The 11872-nt window shown below is 42.0% G+C and overlaps 1 protein-coding gene across 1 annotated transcript; it reads left to right on the forward strand.

Moving 5' to 3' along the window:
- The first annotated feature begins 9291 nt into the window (after window positions 1–9291).
- Window positions 9292–10635, forward strand: gpr101 (G protein-coupled receptor 101). Its single transcript, XM_041048642.1, has one exon. The coding sequence runs from the start codon at window positions 9292–9294 to the stop codon at window positions 10633–10635; it is 1344 nt and encodes a 447-aa protein (XP_040904576.1).
- The last annotated feature ends 1237 nt before the right edge of the window (window positions 10636–11872 follow it).

Genomic DNA, 11872 nt, shown 5'->3' on the forward strand with positions numbered 1-11872 from the left:
AAATTCAAAGAAACATACTGTACCAGCGTGCACCATGGCCACTACAAAGTGGACGTGCATAGGTGTACAAGTGAGCAGCAGTCATTTGGTGACTCATCACTGCAACCTGTGTCCAAATGAAACTTTCGGATTAGCTGCAAGCTGGCATGTATCTCTCCACATGCACACATCATTCTCAGGTCACAGAACAAAGCACAAGGGCCAGCGAGCAGGTGTCAGGGGTCACGGTATCCCAAGGGTACCTTGAGTCTCATCCCAAAACCTCTAACATTTTTCAAAGACCTCCTGCAGCCCAGGCCCTCATCAGCTAGTGCCCCCAATGGCCCCGCGCACATATGCACTACCCTACACTCTTCTCTGGTGGGTGAAGGGAGAGCTTGAGTGCATCACCTGGAGCCCTAAGTACGTGACGAACAGGCTCAGTCTGTCCAAAACCAGCCTGAGACCCGGTAGGGGGGGCAATAATGATGCCGCGGGGGCAGAAACACATACAGGGGGCAGATTTCATTTTCTTCATATTTCACGAAGGCTTTTCGCACATTCTTGTTGAACTCAAAGGCTAGCCAGAGAGGGTTTCACCCCATGAGAGATAATTAGTCATAACCCACATGGCCCTGTTAGCTTGGGTTCATATACACATTCACTCAAATTTAAAATGTTCTATCACCTTAGGTTTACTCAAGCCGAGCCGCAATAAGACATTTCAGTTTGCATGGAGTTAGAGAGTGATCTTCCCTTACACTTCCAACTTTTGATCACAGACAGTGACACAAAATAAGGCAAACTTTAACCACCACAAGCTTAGAAAAAGTTCCTACTGGGCCCTGATGAAGCGATGTGGTTAAAACCATTGACGCCCAGTCACCCATCTCCACTAGTGCAGGCAGATACAACAGCGGCCAAGCTCCACCTTGCTTAGGGAAAGAAACTCCACAGCCCACTATGTTACATGCAAGACGCTGAGAAAAATGAAGGTGTTCAAACTCTCTGCAGATTATACTTTATCCGAGATGAAGGGCTGAAATAGAACGAGTGCAGTTCAGTCAAACTAGCTAAACGGGTGAGAATTAAGATGTTGTAGCGTGGGATGAGGCAGTTATGCATACATAACATGTTGAGGCTGGGACCCCCTACTGGGGAGAGGCACGACAAAGCCTCTCTAACAGCAATACCTCTGGGACAGCTAATGATTAATTAGCTTGTGTCATTAAATGAGGCAAATGTCACCCGAGCTTCCTGGGGAAGCTGTCACACCATGTGTAGGCTACTCACAAGTTTCCCCCTCAGGTGCTGGGGAAGGGTGGGGGGGGTAGAGAGTAGTGCACTGTTACTAGTCAAATCCTGACATCTAGTGGTCAAATATAAAACTACATCAGTGTCCAGCTGTCACAAAAGCAGAAAACTTTGGTCCAGAAAACTTTTTAAAATCATTTTTCCTAAACAATGCATTGTCAAAATAGAGAAAAATGTAAATATATAGCTTATGTCTAACATCTCTAATAACAGGACTAAAACAAAGAGGCTATCCAGACTCAGCTTTGGGATTACTCCCTGCTCCCTGATCCATGATCACTAAATTAGGTGAGGTGACCTCTGACCTTTGAATGTCATTCACCTCATTGACCACGGCACTGATGTCAAAATTAAAGATCTGATACTTCCTCAAACCCAAGTTTCGCAGGAGGCATGAGCTAGCGTACAGGCATGCTTGGCACTATTGGCATTTTTTTTTTAATTCTAAGACCTGGCATCACACAGACATTTTAAACATAGCTTGCTTGGTGTTATAGTAATTTTCTTTTTTTAAAAAGTGAACAAAATGCAGAGTAATTTCTAACATAAAAGCAGACAATTTAAAATTTCTTACCAAAGATGCGAGATGCAGGCTGGGGTTGACGGCTTTCTTAAACAGTTTGGAACTAATCCAGACCAGAGAGACCGCTGAAATGGTAGTTAGAATCAAGTTACTTACTTTAATTATGCTACTTTCTTCATCAGCTACACACTGGCTTTTCACTATGCACATGCTCACACATTTTTCCTCTCTCTCTCTCTGTCTCAGGATCAGTTAGTCTGGGTCTTGTGGAGATCAGCACTGAATCCTGGCCTGCTATAAGACCAGATCAAGAAGAAGTGAGAAGGCCTCTCTCTTCATCAGGGAGTGGCAGCACAACGTGTGGAGGCTTAACACACACACACAAACGCACGCACACAGTTCATGTCTGTGTTTGTTCACGTCCACAAGCACACACGCAGACACACACACACACAATCTGCCTCACCCTCACATAGACATACGCATACAAAAGCACACCTGTCAGGGCCTTTCCACTGTGTGAGCAAAAGCAAAGAAGTCTGGCCCCCCCTCTGTCTCTCTGTATGTGGTATCCCATGTCTGTTATATTAAAGCAAATCCATTCAGTTCCCACTTTCTCATCTGAAATAATGGCATGAGCAATTTTCACATTTAGGCAAGCAAGGACACATGCAGTCTCTCTCTCTCTGTCTCTCCCTCTCTCTCTCTGCTTAATGAATGGAATCGGATCTGGGCCCCTGTGGCTGTGGTCTAATCTGCCTTTGAAGATTTCTACAATTTCCAGATAAAAAAAATAAACCCGAGCCTCCTTACACAGTTGTATTATTTTACTAAATACACCGCTAAGTAAGACATCCACTCATATCTCTTTATACATTTACTCATATCTACAAGTGCATGTGATTTCTGTGTTATTTACCTCAGCCAAAAGGGCCTGAGGCCTTGCCAGGAGGCTCCCGATTGTGCCAGTCCACTGGTGTGTGACGTTCATTTGAAGGGGGAATCTGTCAAATAGAATGATTGAATTAAAGTGCACTTTGGTCCGGAGTGCTCTCTCTTTGCCACTTTGCACCATAACATGTCTTGTCCTAAAATAATTAGAGTGAGGCCTTGGGTGGTGGAGTGGCCACATCCTCAATGGTCAAAAGAAGGAATGGTCTGGCTTTGAATGGAAGCCTCCAATCTTAAAAAACACTTTATTTCTTTACACTTGAGGTTTGTTGTCTTTTGTGACTATTATCCCCATTCACAATTTGCTTTCATGCAGCTGTGCCCCTCTTAAAAAAGTCTTTGTGCCAGGACCATGAATACAGGGAATGTGTCCATGGCAGGTAGCCCTTATTGCAAGTTAATCTCCTGAAAGAGCCTCATACAAGTACTTTTAAATTCTCCCCAAGCCACAGAGGGCTCATCATCAATCGAGCACTTCTCCCCTTTGTGGGGCTGATGAGTGTGGTGCGCGACCGGTGACAATGGCTGCCAAGTGTGGCAAAGTAATCACCTTCTGGGGAAAACACTAGTAATTACTTCTAAACTGTTTGGGCTTCGGAGACAACTGCTATTGTGCAATAAAATGAAAGGCTCCCTTTAGAGAGAAGTGCTGTGATGGTTGCTCTCAATCTGTTTGTTATCTGTTTGTTTACAGAGATTTCTCTTTGTAGTTGCCCGCTGCAAACATGTTTTATCATATATGTGTGGATGCACACACATGTCGTTCAGTTTGTGTGTGTGCTCATGCCTGGGCAGCTCTATTCCTGTATTCCTTACAAGAGAAAGGACATAACATGTATCATGCATATAAACAGACACTTCGCTGTGTATAAGCCATGATGTTAGGAAGAGTCTCTTCATTTTAATCAGACAATTAAACCATCTAATGTCCCCTCCATTCCAAAAGAGTATGTTAATTGAGCACATTCCTGCATTCAGCCAGACGTGTATTCATCCTCCACTGGGCTCTTAATAAGAGCATCGGAAGAATTACTATTTCCTAAGTTCCACTGATGAGATAATATAGTTTTTGTTGATTCAGTATAGGTTTTTGTTTTGTTTTTAACTCATCGTGTGGGAGCGCTACCACAGAACAGAGCAAGATAGAAAATATAGACAAAAAGGGGCTATGATGAATTCATACACAGGCTCCAGAATAACACATTTCAGAAGTATTTTTGCTGTGGAATATATTTTGATCCTTTTGTCTGAATTATCAAAATACTATGTTTTGTAGAAATACCTTCAAAAGAATATAGGATACAACTTTCTGATGGTATGACTTTCACTAACACTGTCGCTAAACTCTGTTGCAAGTGTAATGACTCTAATCACCTTAATCCTTACTTTAAACAGTCACGGTTAAGAGTGTTATTGTATTGCATCATATCCAGGAAAGTTGCTAATTTTATTTCACATGAGAGAGACAGGGAAATATTTATCTTAATACGTCTGGAGCTGATAGATTAGCAAAGCGGTTTAGATAAACTTCTGGTTTTACAATATTGCCAACAGAGAAAATTGCCACAGAATTAATGAATTAAGGTGCATGTAGTTCAGGGACTTGAAGAGTTTGGTTTGCTGGAACTGCCGTATTCTATAGCCAAAAATATACACTATACATACGCTATCCATAACACAAAACAGAAGGAATTGCAAAATCTGTTTATAAATAAGTATATTTACATAATTATATATTTGTGCCTACACATAAAAATGTATTTATGTGCAGGAACTTGAGAACCTTTGCCTTTGCCATAATATTTCTGTGAGATTCTTGGGGTAAACATTGATTTTTAGTAACACTGAAATGAGTTTGAGAAACTAAGACATAATCTACATCATTATGACAACAAGATTATGATTCTGATGTCACAAGGCCATTTGTTTACTCCAACCATCACATTATATTCATGTTTTATGTGTGTAAGTTAATAAAAATTCACAGTGTGAAAACCCCTCTTTTTTTTATTTCCCTTGCGGAATGCACCTGATCAGTAGATGGAGTGCTGTTGCTTTGTACAATAAATATAGAGATTCTCAATAAATAAATAAATAAATTCTCAATTAATACATAAATTACTAAATACGGACAAGAAATTGAATTTCAAAATTCTTTGTCTCAGGAAAGTAGCTTTCATTTCACTGTGGAAGGAAGACACATCCCATCAGTTATACTTACCTCAGCTTTATCTCATTGGTTCTACTGACTGGATAGTTGTGCAGGTCTTTTCATACTGTCAGAAGAAAAAGATATAGCTGTTAAACTCACCAATAATACGGCTGATACAGATTTTTCTTGGTGGTGGAATTTGGTCACAACTCTGGAAAGTTAAATATAAAACATGGTGTGGAAAAGTGATTGGCTGCCACAGAGGATGAGCAGTGTGTTTTTGCATTCCTGAACAACACTGATAGAGGAACATATCTTCCAAAAGTGTCTGGAATTCAAAGAGTGTACTGAAATGTGAGGAGCACTTCAACAATGGCTAATACTCATGCATACTAACAGAGTCAGACAGAGTTAAGGCTCTTTTACACCTGCAATAATGCTGGGCGTTATCTGGATATGTGGTAGTGGTTTTCCTGACTGTTTATGCCAACAGCTGCATTGCTGTATGCAGCAGAACAAAGGCAGTTAGGGGTTGTGGTAGTGAATAAGAGTCTCCTCCACTCTGTTTCTTCACTCAAGCTCAACTTGTCCTCAAACCCCCTAAGCTGCTCGAATCTAATTTTGGCCAGCAGAGGGCAGAAACCATCAAAACAAGCTGACAGATAACAAATCCCCACAATAAAAGACAGGGTGTTAGTACAGAAAGGGAGTATATCTAAAAATATGGAAGTTGAATATTTTTAAAATATTTGGCTCCTTAGCAGCTGGATTGCTGTGTTTACCATGCACTAATAACACTGCTGGGCAGGTAGCTAGCATGCTGTTTGTTACCTGGTTACTTTTTTCTGCTTTGCTTTTCAGAAATCAAGTTCTTATAAAATGCATTGCTTGTTCAATCAAACAACAGACTGACAACATTAATGAAGAAAGGAAGAGTATCTAGCAGGTGAAAGACAGATATTTTTCTCTGGAGCAGGCAATAGGCAGGTTTTGGCTAATATACCAGTCATAACACTTTCATGAGGCGCTATGTCAGGCTGTGTAACTGGCATCTTCCCCTACCTAGAGGTCAGAAATTGCCCAGTGCAATAATTCAAATGGCTAACATGCTAGCAAACAATTGCCTATAGTCAACCATCACATCACATTATTTGAAGTGTTGTTTCTGGCACTCGAATTTTGACAAATTCGAGTTCAACATTTACTCATTTCTTTAGCTCTGTTTGGTTCTCCTCCACCTCCATCTGAGAAAATATCTGGCTCTTTAGCTAATGGGTTTTATTTGGACTTTATGTGGCATTTAGTGCTGGGTACTGTTCTGTCAATCCATCAGTCTCTTGAACAGAAACATCTTTCTACCTTAGAGACCCAAAACGGATTGTAAAAAATATATAACAAGGTTCTTGTTTAAATTAATAAGGGACCTTAGATCCGTAATGTTTGTCTTTTTCTCTTCATCACATTAATAACAGTGTTAATGACTGAAAGATAAACTAAACTGAAAACAGAGAGTAACAGAGATAGATGGGTACAGAGAGAGGATAGTGAGCTTGCAGAGCTAGACCTTTCTGTTCATTGTGTGTTTGTTTTTGTTGGTCCATAGGTGTCACTGAGTGACAGTGAATGAGAGACAAACTGAAAGAGAGAGAGGTGGGCACCTGAAGCCACGGTGAACATTCATTCTGTATTACCAGTCTAATAATCCCATGAGGTAGCAGGCCTGTAGGTCTTCCTTTGAACCACAGTCCATTCAACATAGGAACAGGGAAACATCTCCCCACCCCTTTGCAGTCACCAGCATTTCATTTGCAATCTAAATCTAAAACACAGGGTGCTGGAGAGTCACATCAAAGGGCTTTTTGATAGCTCGGATAGAGCAAAGACTTGAAATAAAATGGCTAATTACGAGTGTTGATTAGTAGTCCTTGTAAGCTACAGACTAATTGGATTGCGCAATGTAGTACTGCTTTTGTTTTCTGTGCATTTTAATGAAGTCTTTTTTTCTAGAAATGCTGAAATGTTGAAGCATACTTTTGTGCTTCCAGGATTAAAAATGGTGGCTAATGCAAGTGTGCATATTGTACAAACATTCATAGAAGAACCTTCGGCTCTACGGTTGTGCTTATTTGATCAAAAACGGGGCAATCCACATATTCATAAACACTAAATGTGAAAGCTCTTTTGTGTCAGTGGAACCGTCAGAAGTTCCATGTAAATAAATTTTAGCTCAGTACAATGGGGTTCTATTTATCTATTCAGCCTGTTTCCAGCTTCATCCTGTCAGAGGTTTAGTAATGAAGCCTGAAAGAGTTGTAATAATGGAACACATGCAGTTCATTTCCTTTTTTTCATCTGTAAATGAAGATTTTAAAGTTAAAAGGAATTGCTAGAATAAAGCAATATATTTTTTTTTATTTCAATAAAGTAATAAATAAAATCAAATACATTCATGCCAAGTGCTTCTAAAAATGTTGTTCTTTTATCTACAAATAAATGTGACCAGAAAAAGTGTATACCTCTTCTATGTTCTGAAGTGGCAGTGGAGTTTTAGATAAAATATGTGCAGATTTATACTAAATCTAATACAAAATCTAACCTAATCTAACACAAAATCTAAAGCTCTGCATTTTAAGCCAACGTGGACAAGAGGTCATTAAAGTGCTCCCGGGGAAAAAAATGGAAATTAGAACACAGAACTCAGTGACAGCTGGGTAAGCTTTGTCTACTGAAGATCATGTGGCATGACTGAAAGCTCCAGAACAACTACTAACTGGAGCTTGAATTGTCGACAACTGTGATGTTTCCAAAAACCTGTGAATATGTGATTTATGCTGTCGTTCAGGACTAGAGGGAATAAGAAAACCTAAAAAAAACAAAAATATCCAGTTTTAATTAGAATTTTGATATTTTGCTTTCATGGTACCACACACAAAACATATTTCACCACATTACAGATGTACCAACCGGTACATGAAAACACTTGTAATTCCAAACCTAGTGCTTGCTGCTCTGCAGAGATGCCTGCAATGGAGGTTGATTTTAGACCTATTTTGTTCTCTGCACTCAGCCACCCTATTATGTGAAAATCACATAAGCAGCCATCTGATTGAATCACTTGTTGTTACTAAGGAGATGTGTGGGCCTCACTGAGATACTATAGGCTATGGCTAAATCAGGCGTTTTGTGGTAGGGAGAAAAAGATCTTGTTAACTGATTTTCTAAATTTGATCCATATTAAAAGGAGTATGGCTAAGATTGGTGAAAAGGACAAATAGTAATGTGTAATAGTAATTTTTTTTTTGGCAATTATCCAGTAAGTAAAATGACCGATTTAACACAATGGGGGAAAATGGGGATAACGTTTGTATTTTATGATTCCACCACGTACAAAAGGTGTGAGACAGGATCGTGAAACGCACTTACACGTTCACAACAAAAGGGGAAAACGGATGGAAGGAGGGGTGGCGGTGGTGGTGGGGTGGGGGAGGCTCGGTGACAAGCTCCAGGGGAGATTTCAGTGCAGGTGTCCTTGGTTTTTCCTGACAGCCCGGAGACAGGACCCGACCGTAAGTAGCCTAAGACTGCTGAGGAGGAATCAGAGCTGATAAAATAATAAATGTTTGATCTGCCATGAAATCCGGAAAGAGCAGCGAAGGAAAGATACGCTCGTCTGGATGAGAGACCCCCGCTGGGTGAAGACACGCAGCGTATGTGTTAGCTGAGCCGTGAAAGCTGGCTGCCATTGACTGGAGCTGAGGCTGAAATGGGAGCAAAAGGATGAAAACCGAGCGCAGGGGAGTGAGCATCCTCAAGCAAATTATCACATCACCGATCATCTCAAGGTATTACGCATCGTTTTCAGATTAGTAATCCGCGATATTTTTTTTGCCACTGTCTGGACATTCACAGTCGCTGCTGACGGCTGGTACGGTGGCATTTATCGTCGCCAGACAAATTCCATTTTTCATGCTGCAGATGTGGGCTGCAAGAGGGATAAGGCCTGCTCCTGTGGGTGAAACGTTCAGGGATTAATCACCGATCACGATGAACAGCGAGTCAGTATTGATAATCTCCGGCATTGCAGGTTGCTCACGGATGAGACTGCTTTACTGTTTCCACATGTTTGGGATGATATGCCACGTTAGGTGAGATGCGGTTGAAAATAATGTGAGATGCATGTTGAAATCCACTGAATAAGGAGCAGCGCCTACAACAGCCTATTGCTGTGACACACTGAAAAGCAAACAAAATCTGAGCTGGTTTTCTCTCCTGCCATTCTGCTGATCAGGATGGGACTAACCTGACTCTTATGTCAGCACCCTGCTGGATGTGAGGCACACATGCACTCCCTGTCCCTGGTGTTGAACGAACAATGCAGAGCTCTCAGGCGCCCGGCATGGGGACAAATTTCACTGATGTTCCCTGGGAGCCTGATTTCACCGATTCCAGTCAGGACCCAGCCTGGTCCTCCACTGCCAACTGTGTGGTAAAGATGGTGCTCATATCTCTCATTGTGTGTGTGTCCTTGTTTGGGAATGTGGTGGTTCTACTGGTGTTCCAGAGGAAGCCTCAGCTACTTCATGTGGCCAACCGCTTCGTCCTCAACCTCCTCTTGGCAGACCTGCTCCAGACCATATTAGTCATGCCATTTGCCATTGCAGCCACTGTGCCAGGTGTGTGGCCCCTAGACGCCCGACTGTGCCAGGCCCTGGTGGTGCTCATGCACCTTTTTGCATTTGCCGGGGTCAACACCATTATAGTTGTCTCCGTGGATCGATACCTGGCCATCATCCACCCCTTGTCCTATCCCACCCGCATGACTCCCCACCTGGGAACCAACCTGATCATCTGCACCTGGGTGCTCAGCTTTCTGCAGAGCACACCTCCTCTGTACGGCTGGGGTGTCATTGACTTTGACCGCCATCACAATGTGTGCTCAGTGGTGTGGTCCTCTAGTCTATCCTACTCTGCTGTGGTGTCCACCTTTTCTTTCTGGCTTCCTGTGCTCATCATGCTTGGATGTTACTGGATGGTGTTCAGAGCAGCTCGGAGGCAGAATGCTCTTGTGCACCCCATACAGACACAGTCCTACTCCCAGCCTTGCCCACAGGACTTCCAGGGACCTAGTAGTCCACAGCGGCAGCCCCAGCACCAGAATGCAAGTTCACCCGGCGGCCCCTACTCAGCCAGAGGATACCCCGTTCGAGTTAGGCACAGACGCTTCCACTACCACTGCAAGGCAGCTCGTGTAGTTTTTGTGATCATGGCCTCTTACATCCTCAGCATGGGGCCTTACAGCATACTGAATACTATATCTATGAGCACCAGAGCAGCCATACCCCCCTGGTTGTCCTCCCTTGCCCTTGTGCTCTTTTTTTTACAGTGCTGCCTACACCCCTACATTTATGGTTACATGCACCGTAGTGTGAGGAAGGAATTCCTGGCTTTGCTTTGTGGCCTGTTCTGCAAACAGGGCCGTCCCAGCCAAAGCTCTGCTGTAGAGAGCTGTTTCACTACTACAGAGGGACGTTCAGGTGCCCACCCTCACCTGCCCAGCCTGACTGCTCGAGTCCTCCCTCTGCGGACTTGGGAAGAATGCACAACATCCTCCACTCCCACTTTTGAGAGGAAGTCAAGGGACAGCCGTAAAGAGACCACCTCCACCAGCATCAGCTCTGAGAGGGAGCTCACAGTCCACAGCAAACAAAGCACATAAACTGCCTTGAAGATTTATCAGATAGACCATATTTGCTGTTGTCATACTGTGTGTTCATACATAAGCTAATATGCCTTCTTTACAACAGGGTTATTCATTCTGAAGTTGCTGACATTAGGAATAATGGTATACTTGACCACCAACATAACATCCCTTTACTATTTTCCCTTTTACTATTTTTTCATTACCCTGATTAAACAGTTAACGTGAGTTCAGATATAGCTCTTAGGAAAAAAAAAATTGGTATTTTAACTAGAGAAACACGTTGTGTTTTGAGGGGTTTATATGTAAAAGCAGTTTTAAGAGTTACCACATGGTTCACATAAATCCGAGTTTGTACAGCTGTTACTATGTTTTGTTTCTACAAACCGTCATTACTACTTTAAATGTATGCAATTATTGTACTAGCTACTGTTACATAAAATGGGCATTTAAATCAGTCTCAATTTAAAAAAAAAGACTATAGACTTAAAACCACAAACAACATTTCATTTGTATTTTATGTCTTTGCCCACAAGTCTGTTATGAACGCCACTGGGTTTTTAATTAACTTAGACTTGCTGTGTAGAGATAGAAATTGTTATGTTGGATCAAAGTGAACACTTTGCTTTAATTATGGGCCATAGATGTTTCTGATAAGGTATTGATCTGCAGTGTTTGCGCAACCACTCTATCTCTTTTAAACCTTTTGTGTGTTGTACTCTCTATGATCCTGTCGGATGGCAGAGGATGTACTGTCCTTGTGTTAGTGCAAGCAAGCGTCGCCTGCGCCTAATGAACTCAGGGTATGCTTGTGGAAAAATCTGTAGTGCTCTCTAATCTCTGTTCTTGAATCTTGTCGAGCAAGTGAACATACGTGTGTTTATGTCCTTGTCGCAGTAACTCCTCTTAGTCTCAAAGCGCCTTTTGAGTAAACGAGTAGGATAGTAATTCATTGTGCCTGTTAGTTACAAAACACACGAGAGTTGCTGACTCCCTTTCCCTGATGGAATGGCCACACAAACAAGTTTGTCTTAGCCTCTGTTTCCTTTAACTCTGGTTCAGCTGAGGTGGAACGTTAGCATCTTAATTAAGAGTGCCACTGTATATTAGGACTCAGTATTTCCTGCCTTTGTAATGTCAACCTTTCTTTGGGGAAGTGCAGTATTTTTGCAGAAAAATTACAGTGCATAGAGACAGGGTATGCTAAAAAGATAACTCCAGTGGCCTATTTAACATAGGCTGCGTTATGTATAAT

This window comes from Toxotes jaculatrix, chromosome 10 (assembly GCF_017976425.1).
Source record: "Toxotes jaculatrix isolate fToxJac2 chromosome 10, fToxJac2.pri, whole genome shotgun sequence".
Taxonomy (NCBI): domain Eukaryota; kingdom Metazoa; phylum Chordata; class Actinopteri; family Toxotidae; genus Toxotes; species Toxotes jaculatrix.

Bases quoted from the DNA above. Each gene is read 5' to 3' on its own strand.
- gpr101 (XM_041048642.1), top strand. From the start codon at position 9,292: ATGCAGAGCTCTCAGGCGCCCGGCATGGGGACAAATTTCACTGATGTT.